At 35.3% G+C, this 26692-nt stretch overlaps 1 protein-coding gene across 1 annotated transcript in view; it reads left to right on the top strand.

The window, feature by feature from the left end:
* Positions 1 to 26692, top strand: part of LOC131047703 (exocyst complex component SEC3A) — a 160303-nt gene that overhangs the window by 110230 nt on the left and 23381 nt on the right. The window contains exons 17-18 of the mRNA XM_057981502.2: positions 20022 to 20192; positions 20294 to 20373. Of these exons, the coding sequence (XP_057837485.2) occupies positions 20022 to 20192; positions 20294 to 20373 (251 nt within the window). The remainder of the gene's footprint in view (positions 1 to 20021; positions 20193 to 20293; positions 20374 to 26692) is intronic.

Below are 26692 nucleotides of genomic sequence, written 5' to 3'. Positions count from 1 at the left end.
ACTAAATAAAAGAAGAAAAGTATATTTCAAGTTTATATTAGAATAAAACGATACTGGAACATATTTTAATTTTGATGGCAGTGATGTAATCATGCTGTATGTGACCTTGTGTTTTAAGTTTTGTAATGTCCCGTATAGAGGGATCTGTCCATTTCTTTATTTTGGAATAGCTTTCTGTTACTGCAACATTCAATGTAGGGCCCTTTATATACCATGAGGCAATTCTCAGAAACTGTATATGGTCCAATGAAATCTATGAATGGACCTCCAAGGCCAATGTCATAGCTGGCTACATCGATCTGTACAAAGTTAGTGTTTATAACTTGGTTACCAATCAATATTGGTAATTAATTACAAAAAATTGTAAACTTCTTTGGTCGTTCATAGTTTGTAGTAGCTAATGTGATGGATGATAAATCCAATTGCTGAATACATGGCTCCTAGCAAAATTTAAACTGGCTCCTGTATCTTAGAAGGGAGCAAATTTTTGAAATTCTGTATCCTTGTCTTAGCAATCTTTATTGGAATGCACACAATGGACTTGGCTTGCATTATTCTGTTGATCTGATGCTGCTCTATTTTTGTTGCAAGCAGAGTGTTTGAATGGGCCCTGACTGGTTGTGCTAGTTGTTACCTTTTTGGCATAAGGTATTAATGGTTTAGGATCTTTGCAGAGTCATATCTAGTAATTACTAGTTTACTCCATTTTGTATTGGATTAATCACTATTTGATAAATGTGTGGAACTCTGGCTGCCAATGCTGTTTTCTGTTCCCTCTTTTTCTTTTGTAATGTCTCCACTTTGAAATATAATCTAATAATAAATAATAATAATAAAATTTAAAATACAAAAGAATAAAAAATAAAAAATTAGATTAAAATATAAAGGAATATAAGTAAATATAATTAAAATTTGATTAAAGTTAATGAATGGTCAAAAGGCATGCAATGATAAGTTGTGACTCCCCCAAATATGAGGTATAAAAGGGAAAAGATAACTCATTTGAAGGGGGGATAATTTGGGAATCGGAAGTGCAGATCTGATTTAAATAAGATCTGCAGATCTGATTGTGAAAGGTTGTGTCCCTTTCAAAGGGCATAAATAATGAAGAGTTGCGCTCTTTCAAAAGGGTGCTAATGGTGAAAAGGTGTGTCTCTTGCCAAAGGGCATACATGATGAAGAGGTGTGATCTCTCCCTCACATTGAGAGATATAAAGGAAAGGAATCAAAAGCATCCAGTGACATCACCATTGATCAGATCAGATCAGAACTGTTTTTAAGTTACAGGCAGTAACATCCTTGTTCTTGGTGGTATGCATGGGGATGTGCTTAATATATGAAGCTTGATAATGTTCTTATTCAGAATTTAATAGTAATATTAATATAGACTGCAATATGTATGACTGTCATACTTAATTTCATATATATTTATAATACATGAGAAGTTAGTATACTTATAGCCTAGCCCTTGATCTTTCGCTAATGCTTTCATGTGGATAGGGGATTTGTGCAGGGAAAGGTGGAGAAATTCGGTCAGTAGATGGGTAAATTCCAAGATGGGTAAGGACATATATTTTTGAAGGCTTGGGAGAGAGTCCTGAGATGGGCATAAACATATGTTCCTAAGAAACCTTGAGGGAGCCCGCTTGTAGACTGTTTCCAAGTGCCCTAGCATAGTAATTCCACCATCTTCCATAGGGTTAGGGAGGAAGTGAGGGCAAGCCCTAAATTTAATTAGTTATTTATTGCAGTATATATACTTCTAATCTCAATAACCTAATTTAAGACAATGATCTTAAATGATGTATGTAACTATTGGGAAACAAGTAGTGTTCTAGTAGGATACATTACATCTTTGCCTTCTGAACATATTCCTTTATTGGAACAATAATCTATATCTGACTCTGAATTTTATTTCAGGTTCTTCTTCTTGTGAAGAAATTATGAAAAGCTTATGGATTTGCACAATTTCTGCTTTGTCTCGCAATCTTATCGATCAAATTGTGTATCTTGATAAAAAAATTCTTCAGTTTCTTCTATGGCAAAGATATTGTACCATTTTTTCTGAGATCAAGACAAGCTATAACTTGTTTAGGACCTTTTTGTGGGCAATGGTGTCCATAATACCCTTTATGTTTGCAGGGGAGTGTGCTTAATACCCTTTTTGTTCACAGGCATTACTGCAAACATTATTTGCATTTTTTCGTTGCTCAAGGGTGCTTCCTTATCTTAAAGTATCTATAAGGTTTGAACTGTTAAGGTCAAACAGATTTAGACCAAAATCCTGGTCGTTCCTAAAAGATGGCCTCTTATTACAACCAAAAGTGTCACCCTCAACAATTTTACTACATGCAGTTACAGGTATTCTGGGGAAAGGCTTGTTGGGAACTGACATGTAAGCATATTCTTCTGAATTAATTTCTAGCTGCTTCTATCAGTCTACAAAGTACACTATAGATATATCTTTCGTATAGAAGTTTAATTTTTCTGGTACTAAGTTCTCTAATCCTTTTGGCAATATTCTAAGATACTGAACTTTGACATATTCATTTCTTTCTAAATTTAAAGAACAAATACTCACGCTTTATTTAGTGGAATTTTTTTCAAACCATGAAGTCTTACAACATTTCATAGCAGCTAAGAGGATTTGTTCTTCTTTCTTTTTCTTTTCTTTGTTGGGAAGAAATTCAGCTACGATTGTGTCTAATAGTGCTTGTAACCCTTGTAGTCTGACATAATTTTTACATCTTCAGATGCTATGCCCCACCAATTCAAAATTATTATTTATACCAGAAGTGCTTCTCGTAGCTACTTCTACTGCAGTATCAGTAGTCTAATTGTTCATCTGCTGCAAAGTATAAAAATAGCTTGCCCAAACTGTTGTTGATCTGTATGGATATTTAGTAGTAAGCATCTACTACTAATTGGAGCAAGTATATTGTGCAATGGGACTAGTTCTCAGCTGTCTTAACTCTTCTTGTTGTCTTGTCTATATGTAACCCAGTTGTTTCTGCTGATACTAGAGGATATAATGAGATGCTGGGTTTTTGGTTGTTGGCCTTGTTGTGACCAAATCACACATCACCCCATCATTAATGGGGACCCCTCTTTGCTTTGTCATAGTTTAGAATAAAGTGTGAAGGTCTCTTTGAGATAATCCAGCACGAAGTGAGCTAAGAGCGATCCACCTTCAAAAATAAAAAAATAATTTTTTTCGGCTGAGGCATGAAAATGAGTTTGTCGTTCTAGGCTAGAACACTACCTGCCCTAGGCTAGAACACTACCCGTTCTAGGCTAGAACACCATCCGCTCTAGACTAGAACATCAATTGTTCCAAGCTAGATCACTACTTGTTCAAGGCTAGAACCACCCTATCTTTTGACTTAGAACATTTACACAATTGCATTATCAAGCCATTCTAGACCAGATCACCACTCTTTCTAGGCTAGAACACCAAGTGTTCTAAATCAGTTCTAGGCTAGAACACCATCCGTTCTATGCTAGAACGCCTTGTCCTTTGACCAAATGCATATCGTCCTTTGACTGTGATGATCTACAACTAAATTGATTAGTTCGCCTTGAGATGGAGTAGGAGGATATCACCTCGAATTTCAAAAGAAATTCAATTCATTAAATGAGGTGTGATGAACAAGAAAATTAAGACGTGCCTGATTCATGTGGACTATACATTTGAATTGATGGACTTACTTGTGCGATGTGAAGTATGGTTGTGCCATCCTAAGTTGAATTTCAAACGATGCAAAGAACAAAGCGCATTTAATATGAACTCCCAAGCTCAAGGTCGATTTCAAAATGATGATTGAGGGGCGTTAAATGAAGGGTGGCGTGCAAGTGAACGACATTGAAGTGGCATTGCCATGATTTTCAAAAGACCAATGCAGATCATTAACTTTGATGGGGCCGGTTGATCCCTTTCAGTGCGATTTTTAAGTTCAAGGTTGAGCTAAATGGTTTACAAATGATTCAAGGCGATCACATTTAAGAGGTGTTGATACAAAGTTTGAAGTTCCTTATCAATAACAATGGCATTGCATTTAATGAAAACTCGCTTCCTGGGGGAATGCATGTAAGACGATGACAATGAATTGGTTTGATCGGTACATCTTGTTAAATCTAATAGAGCTAGGCGATTTCATTTAATGATTCGAATTGTAAAGCTCAAAGCTCTTTATTGGTATTGATTGCAACATGTTTCATATATGGTAATCGCATATCATGAAGTAATTGTAATATGTGGGTGGCAATTTAAAACAAATACGTTCCAAAGGCATCACGATTTTGAGAGAGGGTGCTCTCATTAAAAGTTCGAAAATGATGATTATGCAAGCTTTAAATGAATTCAACCAAAATGCCAATTGTTTAATTATGATGCATCAGATGAAAATTCTAAGCACCCGTGATGATGTACCAAGGTTTCTCTAAATCGCTACTTGTAAGTGTTGATCATTTCATTTCATTTGATCAACACTTAATCGATATTGCTCCTGATTTCAATTGATTCCGATGCTTTATCAGCAGATTGGTTATTGAGCAAACTCATTACAAGCATCGATTTAGGTTTGTCTAAATGCGATTTTGAATTAGTGCAATCTTCATTGAAACAATGACCAGTTTGTGGGCAGATCAATTCTGATTTTAAGATCAGCAATTAGTGTGTGATCAAAAACAAAGTGCAGATTGGTATCCAATCATCATTCGGTCCAAATTCGAATCACACAAGGCCATACCGAACTCACCTTTGGTGTATAGATTTTGACTCTGGTTGCATCACAGCAAATTACATTCATCTCAGGGTTCGGTGATCCTCATTTCAAATGTTTTAAGGCGAGGGCATTGTCCTAGCAGCGATTTTCAACTTCTGATCAGCGACTTTCAATTTGAACAGCAAAGGCAAATATTAAGGTGGTGACTTTGATGGTTACCATAGTGAACATAGCTTCTTGACAGCGAATCAGTCTTCAAGGCCAGTGATGCAAATCTCGAGCATATATTGTCACGATTCCCATTAAGGATCCCAACAAATTACCTTATGGAGAAGTCGATTTGGACACAGCAATATCAGCGGATATATTGATGCAAGTATCGAATTTACATTAAATTGACAGAGTTCAGCGATCAATCAGTGGCAGATTCATTCGAAGGACATTAGATTTGGACAAAGAAACCACCAAATTAAAATTGTAGTTTGTTGTAAAATAGTTCTCAGGTTTGAAATAAAGCTTATTTGGTGATTTTCTCATAAAATCAGAATATGTTCAATGCTGATCTAGCTTCTTGTCCATCATTTAAGTGTCTTATCTACTGCATTTTGATCATTTTAAGAACCGTTATAAGGAATTATCATTAAACTAGAATGATCATGTTCAATCAGAGATTAGAGATGCTGCCTAGGGTTTTAAGCTTATCTTTCTAGGGATAGGATTCCTAGCATAGGTAATCGATTCCTATTTGCAAGCAAATATTATTTCATAAAACTAACTTAGATATCTCTCATAGGTGTAAGATGGCTGGAGCAAGACAGGCCCTCATTAAGGAAGACTATAAGAACGTTATTGTGGAGTCCAAGATCATATCATATTGGAGCAATGTGGGCGATCCCAATCTAGGCCAGATTGATATGAAGAAGTTTCAAAGCTCACTATACACTACTAAACCGACAGGGTATTCCAAGATGATGATGGATAGTGGCATCGTGAAGGTAGTTGGCTTCCCTTTGGCAGTGCAATGCTATGAACTCATCGTTGAATGTGCCAGACACTATGATCCAAATAGGAGAGTGATTGTGACACTTGATGGAAGAGAGATTGCTTACCTCTCCGAGGAAGCAATCGGTGAGGCCTTTCATATACCTCAATTCAAGAACATGATATACAAAAACAGTGAGGGTGCAAAGATAGTCTATGATGCTGATCCAGACAAGAGAAAGCCATGCATATCCAAGCTCCTAGGCAAGCTCCACTGGATCGACTTGAAGGAAGAATTTGGTGATCTAATAACACTCCTTAGATGAATTTTTGGGATTCCAAAAGCCTTTCAGTTTGAGGTTTGGATGTTCTACTTCATGGAGATAGTGTCACTAAGAAGGGAAAGGATCAATTGGGCAAGGATCATTAGTAACAACATTGATTTGCAACTCAGGAGACTTGAGTGAATAGAGACATTCTACATGGGCTCATACATCATAGACTCACTCGCGTGGGCTTATGAGTAAGTAGGACTAATGTACAGAGGACCAATTGGTACGAGTTCCGGACAACTGAGAGCATATGATTCATACACATAGTTGCATTACCTCAATCAAACACATTACAGGAGGGCAAATAATGCCTTCACTATGCACATCACAAGGACATTGCAGGGTGGTATTTGTCAAAGGCTATCCCCAGGAGCGCAAGAGTTAGTAGAGAAGTTTGGTGCATGGTTCATTCAGTTTCCTAAGTTCACTTATATAAGAATTCAAGGATGCTCTTGCCCACCTCTTATGCTACGAAGATATCCCACAAACAAACTGATACTACTTGAATTGCTGAGACAATTGATAGCATACAACAAAGGAGAAAATAGATGAAGAGTTGATGTCTTTCTCCCTCCAACCATACATTCCAAGAGACAACTTTGATCCTCACGACAACATCCAGAAGACAAGTGGAAAGAAGCATGGGCATTGATTGTAGTTAGAAGATCATTTCGTGAATGCACAAGATGATTTGGAGATAAGAAGGAAAATGTGTTCAAGACTATGTATTGAGATTATCATAGCAACTAAGGTTTTCAATGTCGCTGATCAAGCACATGATGGTGGAAGATGCCTCTTGCCAATCTATGAGAAAGAAAAGGATAAGGAAATAAAGGTCAATTGGGTTGATGTTGAGGTTACAGATTTGAGAGAACTCATGAGACCAGTCTTGATCAACACCAAGCGATGGGTAAAAGGACAAACATGTATGTTGCAAGATAAAGGCATCCAAGTAACATTTCAAATGATGGGAAAAGTAGAGCTTTCTGATGAGGAAATGGAAAGTGAAAGTCAAAATGAGAGTGCCATTGAATCAACTCATTTCAAGGGATCCAAGCAAAGGGAAGATAATGTGGAAGAGCATTCGAAGAAGAAACACAAGTCAAGTCAAGCACCTTGTCCTTCCTCTAGTACTTCATCTATACACCAAGTAGAAATGAATCAGGTAGTCAGAACAAGCACTATGGACGAGCCCAAAGAATCTACAGATAAAGGGAAACAACAAGTTGTCTAGGACAAGATAGCTTCACCCAAGCCAATCAATGACAAAGTAGGTAGTGATACATATGTAAACATTGAAGATGATGAAGAACAAAAAGTTACATCTCCTCCACGAGAACAATAGTTGAATGAGATATAGGTTGAAGAGGAGAGATCGACTATACCTGCCTGGTTGAAGGAAAGATTGTCAAAGAAGGTAATTTTAGAAGAAGAACATGATCATTTCGATCTAGGTGGCTACTTGGATAGAAATCAAGAACTTGAAAAGAAGACAACCACTAGAATGTCAAAGATGACAAGAGACAAAGAAGGATCTAGGATCATACAAATTGCCATTCCAAGGGTAGATAAACACGAAGAAGAGATTAAAGTTGAGGAATTTGATTTGGAGATAATCAATCTAGGTCCTCCTACCACTGATCAAGCATTAGAAGACATGAATGATACATTGAAGACAGTTCATGATATGCTCAAGATAGAAGTAGAAAAGAATAGTAGGTTAGAGAAGGAGAACAATATATTGAGATGTTATATCCAACAACTCAAATTTCCACTAAGGCAACATGACCCATCAACTACCTCCTTTAGACACAGTTGATGATTTTGAAAAGATAAAGGAATCAACACAATTGATGGATGCTTGGATCACTAAAACTTATAGAAGGGCGAAGGCATTCATAAGGGAGTTAGTGAAGATATTTGATAAGGCCATAATGATTTTTGAAAGGACTCAAACACTCAAGGTAGCATATGACACCTTTGTCTACATGAGAGATTTCACCATACCCATCTTGCAAGTAATGAAGGCTACACAGAGGCAAACATAGATAAGGGAAGGTATACTAAAGGATGGACAGTCACCTGATTTTTAGCAATGGAGTAACCTGCTTCGGATGTGTAGGCCCATATTTGAAGACATCAATGGTGGGTGCCACAAGTTTTGATCAAGTAATCAATTCAATACATGATAAGATCTTAGAAGTGGCTGAGATTATTCTTGAGAAAAGAAAGAATGAAGGAATTGACATTGTTGCCGAAGAATTGATGGAGAAAGTGAAGAATATCTTCTTCTAACCAAATGGAGCACCTTTCGAGAAATAGCTAGAGACTTTGTAACAGATTGGGAGACAACTTCCACTTCGAGCTTGGATGAAGTCAGCTACTTGGAAGAGCAATTGAAGAATCCGCTTGCAGTCCCAATAACCGAGATAGAATCTATGATGTCTAGATTCGTTGAATTTGCAAAAAGAGAAAAGGATGAGGGCAACAAGATTCTAGAAGAAAGTTTGTTATGATCCTATGTGGCATCATTTTTCCTATTGGGGGATTTTTCCTCATATTTTGTGCCAAATCAATGTCATATTCCGATTGGTTGTCATTTAATGCTTTGCAATAAGTTAGGTATTTTGTAATAACAAATCCTAATTAGGGTTTAGGTGGCAAAATCTGGGCCCTTGATGTTGATTTAATCTTGGCCATCCATTGTAATTGAGAGCTCTATATAAGCTCAACTCATTCCATTTGTATCTCAATAAGATGAGAGATTAGAAGCAGAAATTAGAGAGAAGATCAATCATAAGACTTTGAAGAATTGTTGCTTGATGTTTTAGAAATTAATAAATTCATTGAAGTGTTGGTGACTTATTGAATTTTGGAGCATTTGCTTGTTTCTTCATTCCAATTTTGTGAGAACTTATAATTGAGAAAAGAAAATAAAAATTAGAATAGATTTGCTTTTGAGTGTTTTATATGAGTGAAAGATACATGTGCATGATTGATAGTGAAGCTCCATTATCCATACCACTAGCAATTTGTTGATTACATACTTGCCTTGCATGGTCAATTGGAATCATTCAGCTTAAGCTTAACTTCAATTACTAGTCATCATTTATATGCTTCATTTTGAAGGTGTCTATGCTTGAGTTAGTGATTTGAAAAATCATCGAGCTACCCTTAGAAGATTGCACTAGCATTGTGGAGATGTTCATATGATGTCAAATCAAAGCTTAGTTGAGCTAACTTGAGATTGTCCATTGTCTTCCATTCCTAGTTTAGAATAGCATTCCTAAACCCTACTCCTTTTTCACTTTTTTTCAACAATCAATAGAGGTAGAAAAGAATGATATTGCAACATCATTTGAAGAACATCATAACCATTGAGATTGAATCAAGATAGTATGTAAGTCCCCTTGCAGGTACAACAAATCACATCATATCATTGAAGCTATCCAAAACGTTAAGACCTAACATCGAGAACCTTGAAGTCATCTCAAGTGATCCTTTTAAGCAAATCTTCAGCATTTGAGAATTTTTATTCAAGAGAGGATATAGTGCCTTTGGTATTTTATTTTGCGTTGCATAGTGCGCGAAAACACCATCAATAGGCCTGTTGAGTAATACTGGAAGTTGAAGTGGTTCAAGATTCTCTGGTAATTTAATGGGTTTTTGAGATGCTAAACGTAGTAGATAAATTTTTGGATGTTTCCCTAATTGACACTTGGGGTTGAAAATATGAGGTTTGAATTACAATGCTACATACAACCAGGTTAAGGTTTGGCTTACATACATCATGGCGTGGTGATTATTTATGTGCTAAGGGTTAATTGACTCCAGATGAAGGGAATGCACATTAATTGTTATACCCTTCGAGATATGTATCTAGTCTTAAAGATAAAGCAGTTTTTCTGATTGGGAGGTTTTGAAAATTGACAGATTGTAAATATTGTTGTATAACTAGGTAGCTTAAGGAATAACCATTTGTAGTGATGTTTCTTCCACAAGCTATTAGATTAGGATAACATATGCCACAAGCTAGTTTGATAAGTGGTAGAACTGTATTCAAATCTGCACATAGCACAAGCCATCTTTATCTAGTTTGCCAAGAAACTAAGATATGACTACATTTGATGAGGTTGTCTGATGAATATCGACTATTGTAGTTAAATAATGTGCACCTATTTCATAATCAAAATATGGATGCATGATTATACCTAATTAAGCAATATGCATGTGAAAGTATATAGAGTTTTTCCATTTTGTTACTTCTCAGATTAGATTAATCTCAGATTGTTTGGTAACAAAAGAATACTTCATTTTTGATGTGAAGATATGCAAAGTGGTGGGTAGCAGTGGCAAAAAAGCATACTATTGTAGTTAAATAATGTGCACCTATTTCATAATCAAAATATGGATGCATGATTATACCTAATTAAGCAATATGCATGTGAAAGTATATAGAGTTTTTCCATTTTGTTACTTGTCAAATTAGATTAATCTCAGATTGTTTGGTAACAAAAGAATACTTTATTTGTGATGTGAAGATATGCAAAGTAGTGGGTAGCAGTGGCAAAAAAGCAAATGGGGAAGTGGCACTTGGAGAATTAGATGGAGAATTTAGAAAGTTTGGTCTAGTTGTCATTGAAGAGAAGGGCAGGGTTTTCAAGCAATAAGAACACTTGGCGACTATTTTCTAATGAGGAATGCTTATTTGGAAAAGGGCAGCAGGATCATTCATAGGTGGTTGGCAATTTGAATCCATAGGGTTTTAATTCTTTCTCTTTGGAAGATACTCTTGTTAGTTTTTGAAAAACTATTTGTATTTTCATCAATTTTGGCCTAGGAATTCAGAGAGAAAATAATTTAACTGATTAAAATAACTTGTCTAAATTGGTATTTTTGGACAACTTGTATTTAATTAGTTATAATTAATAGTTGAATATCTTATTTGAATTAAGTTACTTTGCCTAGTGTTAAACTAAAAATAAATAAATATTATAGAATCACTCAGTGGCGAAATAAGAATTATGAAGTGACCCTATTATTTAAGGTGAAAATTATGAAGTCACTTTATAAAAAGTGCTTATTTGATACTTTTCGAAAGTTTATTATTAAAAATGAATTTAATTATATTTTTTAGAAAGTTCCAGGGTAGAATATAAATAAGAGGTTGAAGGGATTCATTATTTATCTTGGTTATTTGATATTTCTTTGTAACAAAAGTTGTGAAGATTGAATAGGATTGTTCAAGAACATCCTAGGACGAAAACCCTACGGCAAAGATTGCGTTTGGTGGTGAAAGATCACCTTAACCGATATTGCGAAATCCATTCCGGGGTTTTAGTTTGCATGGAAAGAATTTATAGGTATGATTGAAGATCAATTTGTGAAGTCTTGTAAGCATGACAAATTATCTGAGTATTTGGATAAAGTTTGAAGAGTTAATAGGAAAGGCATAGGGATGCCATGATGTGATTTGGACAACATCTTCAAGCCCCACCATCTCAATTATTCTATGATGATATTGGCAATGAAACCTGCATCTTTTACTTGCCCCTCACAATCCACTGCCTTCAAAAACATCACCCCTTTAGGGGACATTGCTATAACATTGATTAATGGTCTATTTTTGCAATCTTTCCATCCATTGGAAATGATGGACACACCTATTTCCAGCCATGTATCTTTGATCACTCTCGATGATGTCTCTATTGAAGCTTTCTCCTTCACCAATAAGGTGGTTCTGAAGAGAACACGGTTATATTGAGGAGGGGGGGGGGTGAATCATTATAACAACAATCTTTTACCAATTTAAACTTTTTCAACTTCAATCATAAGTATATAACTTATCTCAGAAACATATTCATTGCATACCAACATTCATAAGTGATCTAACTAATATGAACACAAGATATATACGTGGAAACCCTTATGGGAGAAAACCACGGCAAATCAATGCTTTTTATATGAATATCTTGTTTTACAATGTTCGTAGGCACCAACCCCTAAGTTTGTTTGTGAGCACCAACCCACTGGAAGCACCAACTCCCAAATCTGATTTTGTGAGCACCAACCCATTGGAAGCACCAACTCCCACTTCTGAATTTTGTGAGCACCAACCCACTTCACAGAAATCTGATTTTCCACCTTGACAATGTTGCTATAACAACGGATGATGGATCCACAATTTAGCATAAGTCTCTTCCACAAAACTGCTATATTATCTTTCACAAATTTGTTATAACCTCTTCATAAATCTGTCATAATTTCTTCTTCAAAAATCTTCTATGAACTCCTCCACTAATCTGCTATAAGTTACTTTTAAATCTACCACAGTATCTTTTATGAAGTCCTCACATTACCTTCAAATCTGCCAATAGTTTGATCACAATTCAGTCACAAGAATTCCACAAATCATTCACTGTGTTGTACCATCTTTTTCAACATATTTATCATTTACTCTACACTACACTCTCCACATACTTTCATAAACACTTATTTCTTTTGATACCCTTATGCCTCCATAAAGAGAGACATCTCTTTGGAATGGACATGTTTTTCTAAATAGACATGACTTTTTATTAATTAACATACTCTCAATTTTCTTAATGAGCGCTACCCTTTTTCCTTATTACTAACAAAATTTTTGTTCTTCTATAAGCACTATCCAAGCATTACTATGAATTCAAATCGCTTCCTTTCATATTCTTAAAATCCTTTATCACTACCATTTGCTTGATTGCAGCGACTTTATCATTATATAATCACACCATAATGAATCGATTTAACAAGCATATCAATAGTCGACCATTTTCAGCATATTAATTTTTAATGAGTTTGTTCAAGATTGTTTCTTATGAATGTCGCTTCTATTGTCTAACACTTGACACGGTAGTGGTGATAGAATTCACTAAAGTAGTCCAAGCCATTTAAGCTGTGGAGAACCGCATCTTGCAAGCGGGAGAAGCCTTATAGAGAAATCGATTCATAATATGCTATCTCTGAAATCTTCTTACAATATCGCTATTCATAACAAAACTTCCATGCTGAATTCCCGATTACTGTATAATCCTCACAATAAATCGTGTTATTTGTATCAATTGCAGCTCCTTGTATTTCCATCGCTACCCAAAAACGGATCATTGTATTCTTTAAATGATATAAGCAGTTTCGTTCCTTTTCTTTTATCATTTTGTTCTTTATATTTGACGATAGTTGACCATCATTGATCAGTTCTCGCAAATATCAAATGCCATAGTTATTATTAATCTGCCGCCTTTGCTGTATGATAATTGATGTCTATCATAATAATTCAAAATGCTAAAAATGATTTGTCTATTCACCGTGCATCTGTTTCGCTGCTTATAGATGTTACTGTAGATCACCCTGATATATTAATCGACCATCCATTTGTTTACTTAATAATGTTTGAATGGACATTAATCGCACTCCTTCATTTGTTAAGGCTTGCTTTTGTGCATCACATTGTTATTTGGTCTTTGTTTATTAACCACCAGTCTTCAGCTTTGAACATTACTTAATACAAATCATGCTTAGTGATTCACTGTCTCTTTTGATGTTATTCTTTTAGACAAATCGAATTTCTTTCACACATTGTTCTCAATAATATGGACAACTGACTGTATTTACCTTATCGACCCCTTCAAATAAGTAGAAACCGACGTCATATATAGTGCCTGATTTTCCTTTGACAGGTATACCGATAGTAATATCTTCAACTCCAATTACATCATCTGCACATGAGAGAGGATTGTGCATTCTTGTATCATCTGAGTAATCACTGCCACAAGAGATTTCTTTTCCAACAAACTGCCTTCATTGCTTTAGTCTTTGTAATTATCGCTTTCTTCAGACAAGTTGTTATCTTTGGAAGTTAATTACCATGAGTTGACTAATTTATGATTACGTGTATTTGTCTTAAATCATTGTATGAATTCGACTGTATTAATCTCTGTTTGGGTGAGTGCATATTACACTGTGGTCGGCCAATCTTAGTCTCTGCCGTAGGAATTGTTCTGCACCAGGTTCCTTTTCAGAGTCGCTGCTCTTTGTTTCAGATAGCCTGTCTCATGGTCACAATATAAACTTCCTTTATGCATCATTCATCATTCTCTCAACTTGAAAGTTTTGCCTTGCATCATCGAATAAATGAAAGAGGCTCATGCCACAATGTGCTCTTTATTTGTATGCTGCTGCATCTGTCTTTAGTAATAATGATAATTGCTATTTTTCCGAGCGTTATTAAATCTGCCAGCATAATAATAATAAGTTGCTGCAGTATTATATATGGAAGTTATTGCTGCTAATTAATAATAATAAACCACTGCTGTCTAATCCATTTTCACCATTCTACTTCAATTGCCGACTCAACTTTTATATAGACCACTGCCTTTTTGATGATTATTAAATCACCATTCTATATGTGCTTCAAACGCTGCTCTCTTTAATATTAACCACTATTTGTTACGTGGTCTTTAACTTCAGAAATATTATCGTGTGAAGTCAGTAATATATTCAGACTTATAATTGCCGATCATTGTTACTTTTCCTTTGTATGTGTAATCACTGCCTATCAATTACAACCTCTAAATAATTTTGCACATACATTATTATCTTTGACATTAATGATAGTCTCATCCCAAAGCATCATGAAATCAATCTCAATTAATCTCCTTTGACATCAATGACAAGATTTCCAACAGGTTCACACCTTTTCATATGCCAGTCTAACCTAATCAGTAGGTGTATTGCAAAGGGTATTCTCATCTCTTGCCAATAAGGTTATTTAACAATGTTGAAAGGAAGCCCATTGCCATAAATGCAACGAGCAATGCTCTGATCTGCAACCTCTCTGATTTCATTTTCGACTGCATTTTTACATTGATCTTAAAGTTTGAACATAAATAGTAAATCTCATAGTGAAATTTCATATAACCCATTCTAAGAAAGATACATAGTCTCTACTATCAAAGAGTACTCAAGTTGAAGTGATGTAACCCTTCAATTTGTAAACCTTCAATTCCTTCAATTCCTCTAGAGAATATTTTTGGAATTTCTTCAGATAACTACATACTTCTATTAAATGACCCTTAAAATTGCTCCAAATGACTCTTAAAATTCCCTTCTATGTCTTTGTGATTCCTGAATACAATCTTTTGAAACTATCAATGAATAATGCCTAAAATTTCATCACTTTCAATTGTGTTAATCATTCATGAGTGTTATTGTGGATCTCTTTCCATTTATAATTTTTCTTTAATTAATCCGAGATTTGTGAGTGTAACCCCAGACAAACAATACCTACTTGCATATTGAGTTTTACTATTTTAGTCTATGTTACATAGCGTTTTGGAGATGGGGATGGCAAGATGGGTTTTTGGTATGACCAAATTGTATGTATGTACATTGTCTATATAATAAACAAATATAAAAGTTTGGAACTCCTATAGTTTCTTTATAATTAAAGAACTTATATTTTATATTGAGCTAAGAGCTAAGAGTAAAACCATTCAACATTGAAACATTTGAAAACCAAATCTTATGAAGTTAAATGTGAAACAAACGAGCATTGAAAATTCAAAATTGAAATGAAATTTAGACTAAGAAACTGGTGGAAATGACTAAACTTCCTAAAAGTATCAGGAAATTTTATGTGTTTCTCAAAACCACAAGAAACTTTAGGGATGTTTCCAAAATGTCCCATTGAGTGTTTGCCATACTAGTTATGGCATCTAAAAAATAAATAATCGGGGATTGCTAGGAAACATTTATAGCTAAGTTGCCGGTTCAGGTTCAGGTTCGAAGAATCGGTTCGCTGATACGGGAAAATTTTGAAATGAGTTTCTGGGTTTGTTAGTAAACATGTAAATTTTATATATATATATATGCAGCCTATAAGCATGATATAAGATTAGAATGTCACATAATATCATGTAAACAACAAAAACACCAAAAACTTGTAATCATAGCATCATAGCATCATATACTTCAAGTTCAACATCAAAATATTAAAATGATAATATCAAGTTGAAGTATGATTGTTTCAAAATTTAACTTGCAACAATCGGAACTTTATACTAAGTTTATTTCAGATTGTTTAAATCATCTAATCTTCTTCTTGTTCTTCTTCAACGGCATTAGTTGATTCACCAATACTGCCAAGGCCAATGGGATCAGCTGCACCAATAACATTCTTGCTGTCGAAGTCCTCCAATGAAGCAACTACAAGCTGAAAAGTGGAAGCATCCAAGTCCGTATGCTCTGCATTCATATCCCACATTGTTGACTCCCTTTCTTTGTATTCGTTCTGCTTGTGTGAAAGGAGACGCAAGTTGGAATGCACATATACTAAGTTCTCCGCTCTTTTTGACTGCAACCTATCACACTTTGCTAAGTGGATGAAAGAATATGTGCTCCAATTTATTTCTAATGCAGATGAACTAGCAACCTATGAAGACAAGGCAAAGTAAACAATTGAAACTAAATTATTAAAATAAAATTTCTAGCAACCTATGAAGAGAAAGTAAATTAAAATTATAAATAAAACTTGTGATATAATTTTGATTGCTAGGGGCTGCAGTAATTGGAATCGTTGGCCATGGAGGTAGCACGAACTATGGGCATCCTTCTTAAATCGATGACGAAGAGTGTCAATACTTAGACCTCTTGCATTCACAAACTCTATGAACTCATCTAAAATCAAATCTCGCATATCATCATCGGGAAAGAGTCTTAGGAATGCTGCCTTGTACCCATCTGACACTTGTAAATCTCTATATGGTGGAAGCCTTCCCGACATATCAAGAAATTGGTTGCTATAATATTTTGGTGTCAATGCATAGGCAAGAAGATGTAGAAGAGTGGTCATCTTGTTTCATCATTCTACAACAATTTCTTGCAATTGTTTGAAGAAGGTCTCTTGAGGGTCTTTTTCGTTGTCATTTATGATTTTCTTCATCTTCTCAAGCATTTAGTCAATGCCATCATACACTTCTCCAATGCAAGGCCTATCCATGTTAGTGTAGTGAAGCAAGCTCATAATGGGGCTTGGTGAAGTAAAGGAGATACTCAACATTTTCCCGCCATGAGTCATCCAATATCCTTACCCTAATTTTTGCTGCCCTCTCATTTCTGCTTTGCTTCCATATAGACCAATTATTGTTGATCACCATATTGCAAAGTGCCCCTTTCACTTTTACAAGCCGTCTCAAGATGATTAAGTTAGATACAAAACGGTTCTCAATAACCTGTAATAGAAATTAAAGCAAAAAAATATAATTAAATAGAGACAAACATGTAAAAAGAATACACATTACACAATCAACTTATGAAAATCAGAAAATGTAAAATACTAATTTTAATTTTTTTTAATTAAATTACTACTTCAAGTTCAAGTTCATTTACCTTCAATAGCTCCAAATTTGAGACTATTCTGAAAATTCCTTGAGAGATGTGGTGGTTCGTGATGAACATCTGGATGTCCTCAGCCTTGTATACACATCTTTGATCCAAGAAATTGTATTCCCAATATTTTGTAGCATAAGATTGAGCGAGTGGACCGCACAAGGTGTCCAAAAGATATGCTGATATTGCTCTTCAACCAACAAACCAGCAGCTCTACAATTCTTTGCATTGTCCATTATGACTTGAACAATGTTTCTAGGCCCCACTATCTCAATGGCAGCGATGAGAATATCAACAATAAATTGCCCATCGTTTACTTGCCCTTCACAATCAACGGATTTCAAAAACATTGCCCCTTTAGGGGACACCGCTATGACATTGATCAAGGGACAGTTTCTTGAATCTTTCCACCCATCTGAAACAATGGATATACCTGTCTCAATCCATGAATCCCTTATGGGCTTCAATGCATCCTCAATCCCCTTGACCTCTCTTTTCAACAAGGTGTCGCATATCTTCTCATAGCCGAGGCCCTTATTCCCTTTTGGAGCTTCATTGACACTTTTCAGCATCTTCTTCCAGTATGGGGAGTGAACAACACTGAAAGGCAACCCATTTGCATATACACATCTTGCTATATCTTGGTCGGCAATGGCCTGATTCTCATTTTGAAATGAAGTTTCCAAAGGTCCCTTTCTTTTGTGTGGAATGGGTGCTTGAGTTTCAGTGTCAGGCTCAACTGCAACACTATAAAAGGGGTTGTCTTTTATCACAATATTTGAAGATGGGGGCTGCATTCCCTTTGATTTTTTTTTTTTGGGCATGTTTTGTCTACGTGCTTCTCTCTCTTGTGCCGCGTCATGCTCCGTGATATATTTTAATACCGTCTCATTTGGTATAGGAGCAATTTTTTTTCCAGGGCATTTCTTGACTCCTCTACTAGGTATTCCACACGAATGGCCTGCCACTCTAAAATATGAACTATTCCTCTCTTTATCACAACTCCAACATTTCCAACAAAATCCCCCACCTCCTTGAATGGGTCTTATGATATCAACATACTTCCACAAAGGAGAATCATAATTTGGTTGTCGTTCATTATTGGCATTGCCTACGGAGGAAGAGGTAGATGCCATTGTATTCCTATGGGAAGAAATTTTATACACATTCAAAATAAAAACAAGAGAATGGAAAGAAAAATAGGTAGATCTTTTAGTTTTAGACAATTATGAATCAAAGAGAAATGAAAAAAATTAAAGAAATTAAACAAAAACAAAATAAAATGAAAAAAAACTTACCTCTTTCACCCAATAGAAGCTTGCAAAGGAGTAGGAATGAAGCACAAACAATTGATCAAGCTTCACAAATCGATCTTCCAACTCCCTCTTGTTCAACAAAACTTTTGTTCAATCACCTATTTGCTCCAGTGCAAGAGAAAACAATCTATTTGTACACCAAATGAGACATAAAACCCAAGATAAGTTATTATAAATGCACTTTTTAGAGTTGTGGATGTCAAAAAATTATTATATTTGCAAAAAAAAATTGCTTTTTGGTGGACTTTTCTGCTTGGTTCTCCCGTGGTTCGTCCGAATTCGCCTTGGTCCACCTGGGTTCGAACCTGGTCCGACTAGTTCGAACCAGGCCCTATGATCATGGACCTTGTTCGGACCCACAGGTGGACCAGCCCCGGACCAGGACCCAGGTGGAACCGGACCAGAACTAGGGGCATGAACCGGCGAACTGGACATCCTAGATTTATAGCCATCCTTTCGTATCAAAAATGGGAGAACAGTGGAATGGGGGGCAATGGGGAAGCAAAAATGCATTTGAAGGGAATATAGGTTTTAGTATTTTGAAGGAGGAGGAGAAATTAGAGTTTAGCATAAAACTATATGTCTGTGGTATAGCTTGACCACTGAAAGCATCAATATTATCATTCACGAATGTGTAATATCTTATTTTTGAGTGTTGTTCTGTTCGTGATATTATGATGTTTGGCATCAAGTATTAGAGTTTCCTATGTATGATTGCAAGTATCCTAGGAAACATGCTGCAGAATATGATAAGGGAAATCCTATCACCATTTGTTTTGCAAACGTTCGAAAAACTGTAGTTCAAATGGCTATGATTTCCAGCAAGTTTTGTGTCATATGGATGTACTATTTATTTCAGTAGACTGTGTTCTCTGATGGCGTTGCATGCATTATTTGTATTGGGAGGATAAGGAAAACCCTTCTGCCCTACTCATATAAGCACCAGCATTTTTTCTGTTTCTTGCTTACAGATGGAATATGATTCTAACATCATTTTAAAGGTGATGTTTGTTTCAGAATTGGATAATCATTTGAAATTCCAAGATTTGATGGTCATTAGGCATATAGATTGTGAGTTGTTGGCTCTCTTCTTTTTTATATGGTAAAAAGATATAACTTATAGTTCTTTCCACAATTTATGACTAGCTAGATCTTTTTGTGCATTACCTAGGTTTTAAAGTGCATTGCATAGTTTTGGATGGTTAATAAAGTATTTAATTCATGTTTTCCTCTTTGTTTGGAGTCAGGATGACTTTTATGCAGTTGTAGACTGGGCTTATAAAATTGACCCTTTGCGATGTATCTCAATGCATGGAATTACTGAGCGGTATTTCTCAGGCCAAAAGGCTGATGCAGCTGGTTTTGTGCGTCAATTGCTTGGTGATCTACAAACTAGAATCACAACACAATTCAATAGGGTTGGTTATTTCTTTCTCATTTTCTCCATAAAAATTTATAGGCTTTCTAAGTGGTTACCTTAGAGTGAAGGGTCAATATATCCTTGTTCCTCTGCTGACAGTTTGTTGATGAAGCTTGCCATCAAATTGAGAGGAATGATCGTAATGTGAGGCAAGTGGGTGTCCTTTCATATATACCAAGGTAAATTGTATTGTATCTCTACATTTAGAACTTCATTTCCGATATGAAACATGTATATGACTGTAAACACAGACACACAGACAAACACACATATCATTGCAGCATATATTAATAATAATGACATTTTAATCTTTGATAGTATGATACTTCATCATTGATCAATGACAGTGTTAAAGATAATATTAATTGTGAATTGATAGTTCAAAATTTCAATATTGTCATATATCATATATATCGAGGATTCCAGAGTCAAGATTTCTATGAAATCATTATAATTATGAATTTGAAAATTATATAATAGTACATTTAAATTGTGGTCTTCAATCTCCATCGAAAGCATCTTGATCAAAGTGATCACATGGTTCAACATCATTTAAATCACAGGCTAATGAAGTGCCTCTCTCACTAGGTACATCATGTGTAGGAGCCTCATCATCATTTACACTGATGTTGGAAAGCTCTACAATATGTGCATTCAAGTTGGAGCACTCAAGGGTTATATCTTAATTCTTTGTTGCCCCTCCTTGTAGTCAACTTATGTGATAGGAGGTGCAAGTTGAATTAGATATAGACAGAGTCTTTTTTCTCTTTTCACAGCCAATTGGTTATTCTTTACTGAGTGGATAAACATGTATGTACTCCAAGTCTATTTAGCCAAAGAAGAACTTGCAACCTATTGAAATTGGAGAGAAGGTCAATACAACTTAAAAATAAAAAATGCAAAATATCTGTAAGTTCTAAGAATTCTAAAAAATAAAAAGTGCTTACTTGTGATAGAATTTTGGTTGGAAGAGGCTAAAAAGGAGCAAATAATCTTGGTAGCATAGAAGGCAGCAGTAAAATCTGAATCTGCAAAAAGAAGAAATGGTCAGACTTATGGGAGGAAGTTTTGGACAAAGATAAGGTTCCTGGGAGCTGTCCTCTGAAAAAGGGAGGGACTCTTATAGCTCCAAATTTTTTACCATAGCTCCATGATGTATTGCAATACATTTTGATTATGGTAGCTTGCTTTGAATTAGCTCAAAAATACCTGCAAAACCACAAAATTTATAAAAGAAGGCATTGTAGGGAACTCTACCTCCATCTGTCAGGGAATAGGTGATAAATGCCTCGTACAACTCCAATTTGTTTTACCATAGCGCTTTGATGTATTGCAATACATCTTTTAGTATGATATCTTCTCATAAATTAGTTCAGAAATACCTGCAAAACCATAAAATTTGTAAAAGAAGGCATTATAGGGGGCTCTGCCTCCATCTGTCAACTTCTGGACCTTCCAACACAAATCCACAGAAACTAACTTCTGCAAACCAAGTGTAACACAGTTATGGCAGTGACAACAAACAGTATAGTGGTTAGGGAGGATGGAAATATGCAATCTTAATGACAAAGCTAAAAACCCTAAATCAAGGAATTGAGAAGGGAAGACATAGAGATGGATAAACGGGGATGAGGATCAATAGAAAGGCTTTGAATGATGGAAAAGGAGGGTTATACAGAAATGAAGAGAGAAATTGGATTTATGGATGTAGGAAGGAAGAAAATGGCAGCATAATATTAAGGGGAGGAAGGTAAAGGAGAGCCAAAAAAGGAAAAACTTGGATTCACTCCAAAACTAAGCTCCAAAGAAACAACTCGAAGCTCCAGTGAAATGATAGCACACAATAGGAAACTTGAGTGTGGATTGATCAAATGAGGGAGGAAAGGCTTATATTTATAGATTTTTGGGAGACTGTAGTAAGGTTTTTTGGAAACTAATTGTTGTAAAAGGGATAAGGAAAAGCCTAATCGACAAATTTAGCATGGCTGGTCCTCAGAGGAGTACCTTGGGGTGGTGGGTATACTTGGCATTTCATGCCAAGGTCGCAAATTGATAGGGAAGGATGAAGAAGGGGTAAATTGGCCAAATTAGGTCATTTCAATGAAGAATAGGTCATGAGAAGTGAGAAATGAGGAAAAGAGGGCCAAAAGAGCGGGAAAACCACATCAAAGGTTTGACACAAAAATTAAATGCTGAATAGGTGGGATAAGGATTAAATGGGAAGGACAGGGATAAGGGTTCTAAAATATATGGGAAAGGGGCCACCAAAGTACATAGGGTTAAAAAGGCTCAATAGGGATAGGCTAGGTGTGGAAAGGGAAAAGACAGGGCTAGTAAAAATGGAAACAGAGGCTAGAAAAGGACTGAAAAGGCAAACAAGTGGAAACACCTAAAATGACTGCAAAACATGATAATAGAATTTGCAGTGCAATGTTTGTTATTACAGCTACATATCTAATATCTAAACCTGAACCCAAACTCGAACTGATAACTTAGTTCACAATATATGATATATATGAGACTCAGATCTAGAGAGCGTTAGGCAAGCTGATTAGTAACTTAAACCTAGACTTGAAAGCTTGGCAAGTACAAAAAAAGGTTAAAAAGGAGAAAAAAGCCACACCACAAAATCAGTAAATGTTTCAGTTTTTAGTCAGATTGAAAAATCAGAATAGGCTAAGTGAAATGAGTGAAAATAGTTACTTAGGTCTGTTAAGACCTAATGTCCTTTTATGTGTTTTAATATTTTTAATGCATTTTTGTTTTTATAGTTTGTTAGACTTGCAGAGTTTGACAGGTAGATCTTGCTAGGCTTATCATAGTTAGGACTTGCTGGAAAACTTGGCAACTTGGAGATTCAGGATTGCATACTTGCAGTTACTGACTAGCCGAGTTACTCAGTGAGTATTTGGCAAAATTCAACACTATGATAGGTATACACACACTTGTAGATATGAATGTTATATATATTTCATAATAATATATATATTTCATAATAATATAATATGCATATCATAGTTTTGCACATATGTATGTAGTATTGTGTCTTAGGGTGCATAGAAAAATTGTGCCCATGTCAACTAAGTTATAAGGTTTGAGTTCTGACAAATTTAGAAAAAGTAATGATTCAATTCAAAAATTAGAAAAATGATTTTTAAGTATTTAGTGTTCAAAATTTGATTAAATTCAAAAAATAAATGCAAGAACATGCCAAATTAAACAGTAGTTTTTTTATCTGATTGTGTGCTCATTGCTAGTGACCCTTTGGACACAGAATTATTAGGTACAATGCAGTTCTTATTGTGTTTATTCCTGTCAAGCCATAAATATTTTGTAATATCCCCTGTCCTATAATGACTGAGAAACAAGGAATATTTGCTGCCAAGACTGCGTGTTATGTGGTTTAAGAGATTTGTGTGTTATGCTGACAGAGTTTTCAGATTGTAGTAAAGACCAACTTATATGATTATTTCAATAAAAATCAACTCCAAATGACTCCTCTTAATTGATAGATGACTAGAGATGCTTAAGCAACAATCTATGGATGATATTTATGAATTTTAGTCATCAAAACCATATCATACAGCAGACTGACATTATAACGAACACTTGGCATACATCCTCAGACAATCATACATATAAAGATGATGTAGATGCAAACCCAAACTCCTTTCTTCTTATTCCATTTGACCATCCGAGACATTACATAGGCAACAAATTGTTGAAATATAAGGACTGATATTATAGACAGTCTGAAGACAAATGACAGTCCTAATCTTTAAGCATTCAAACTGATAATTACAACGAAGTATTATTAGCAAATGAACCTGGGATGTGGAGCTGTGGAGAAGCAAGCAATATCATAGACAAAGAGCCTTCAATGTGCCAAGTTCAAACCACTTCATAATTCGCCCCTGCTGCTGCAAGTAGAAAGTCTGATATTTGATGTTGATCAGCAGTAAACCCTCAACCTTCTCTCCTAAAGGGATCGCCTTCACCTCACAAGGATAGCGTTACCATAAAATCATGAGATTTGATGCCAAATGAAGTAGTATGAACAAAATCGAAGGGGCACAGCTGACTGGGACAATTTTGTTTTCAGACTGATTGAGTTCTAATTCTTCCACAATAACACTTCAAGAAGAATCACCCGAGGCAAACAAAATTATCGCTGTCCTCAATCTTAGCATTCGATGCATCAATGATGAAAGGTGAACAAAATCGTGGGAGTATAGTCTGAAGTCGGTTTTGTTATCAGACCTGCAAATAGACCAATCTACAATATCGCCTATCTCTTCCAATGCAAGTGCTGATCTCCAATGAATGCTATGCAGCTCCAGCAAGGAAATAATAGCAGATCGTGGTTTATGTGGATGGCACCCAATTTTGAATCAGATCTGCAACGTCATCAATTGTCTCCAATTTTCGCCCTAAGCTGATCTCCAACAAATCATCCTTCTTCTCCAATGAAAATCGATGCATGATGTTCTGATAATTCCATGAATGCTAATCACCATGAATGTGTATCAATCTCAATAAGCACTGTATGGAAGACTGAGTATCTTCCACTCTCATCTGCAAATTTGTCTTCGAAAGAAGACTTCACAAATTTTGTGCTGATGTAGACTCCGTCATGAATCTGCTCCCAAGAGGAAGAACCAGGGTTTCGTCCAGCCCTTCTATCAATCTGCTAAAGATTTGCGTCCTCAAAGATTCAACTAATTGAACGCATCAGTCAGTTCATCAAATCCAAATCCATTCTCCCCATCCATACAATGAGGCTCAGCCTCTATTTATCTTTTTTCTTGATGCGTCTCATAAACTTCTAGAGGATTCTAGAAATAATATTATTTCATTTTAGTGACTATAATTAATTATCTTATTTTAAGTCACTAATTAATTAATTAATTAAATATAAAGTCACCCCTTTTAATTTTTAATTTATTTCATGACTTTATAAGAAATTAATTAATGAATTTCTCCTTATTTCTCCACTTAGCCAAATGGCTAAAACTTCATAAGAGGCTAGAAAAACGGGGACATTACATATTTGTTCTAGTCTTGGTTAGACCTAAAGCTTATGAGCTTAGCACAAGAATAATTTTTCCTGTCTAGAAGCTTTTCCTCCTAAACAATTTTCTATAAGAAATTAGCCCAGAAATTCTTTAGATTGTGTGAAGTTTTGTAAGAAAATTAGCCCTGGGAATACTAACAACTATATGAAAATTAGTTAAATTAGATGACCTTGACTAGAGAATAACAACTTACAATCTGACTGTGATAGTTGGCCCTTGTATATGATAATCTGTCAACTTAGATGGCCTTGACTGGAGAATCACAACTTACAATCTGACTGTATGATGATTGGCCCTCGTAGTCAACGTACAATGCCTATTGTTATGTTTGATAATATTGGTTATGAAGCAATGTATTAATTGTCCAAATTAAGTTTGTTGTCACTCTCGGGTAGTTATATGTGTCGGTTAGTTGACGGTTGTGTTCCTCTTGGCAACTGTCGGGTCCTTTAAATATGTTGTGGACCATCAAGGAAGGTAGTATGATAGAGTCGGATTAATTGTAATTCTTGGCCGACCATCTCTAGTCTTCTTCTCTGTGATATTGCATGTGCAAATAAAGATATATTTTACTCCTGTATTTGGTATGCATTGTCATCTTTATTGTTACTTCTTGTATTTAATTTATGAGATATAAGAGTAAACAGCCGTTTTAAACAATAATCTCCATGTTCAATGATATGGGAAGGAATACAACAATTTGAATTTTACTTTTAGAAGCTTTATTTCAGTCCTAGGTTTCTTGGGATACAGGTCTTTATTATGTATACTGATGTTAATTGTTTATTTTATAGAAATAATCTAATTCATATTGTATCATGTAACTAGGTCATATTCTTTTTGATTGTACAGCAGATTTCAAGAAAAAAACATATTAACTATAAATCAATTTAATAGTGATCATTATCTAGGCCTTACAAGAGCAAATTTATACCCTCTTTGATATCAACTGTAATACTATATATCTACTAGGCGAATAAATTCTTGCTATACTCTCTGGTTCTTTGACTCCTGATTTGTGTCTGGAAAGTTTGCACTTACATCTAGGAATGCTGAGAGGCTAATATTTTTTCTTTAGGCTTTATTTTTATCTGATTGGTCCAATATTTTTTCCATAACACAAGAATGAGTGGTAATGTCAATTAGTTTTCATTCTCCATTGTAGGAGGATATTTGTTACAATTTATTATGAATACACTTGTTGATTTTTAATCTCAATTCTGGTAACTGGTCTGAGAAACAACTTGTTAAGTTTGCCAAATTTTTTTTTTAAGCACGTTCTTTAATTTGATGGATATCTCATCCTTGATAGGTAATGGTAGGTTTTAAAACAAACCCTAAGCATGGAACGGGTTAAACTTAATTGTTTAAAGCAAAGGGTTCTCATTGTGGAGATCCAAGTTAAAATCCCCATATGGACATC

This window comes from Cryptomeria japonica, chromosome 4, assembly GCF_030272615.1.
Source record: "Cryptomeria japonica chromosome 4, Sugi_1.0, whole genome shotgun sequence".
Taxonomy (NCBI): Eukaryota; Viridiplantae; Streptophyta; class Pinopsida; order Cupressales; family Cupressaceae; genus Cryptomeria; species Cryptomeria japonica.
Note: the sequence above shows the minus strand (reverse complement) of the source record. Positions and strands in the feature narration are given on the sequence as shown.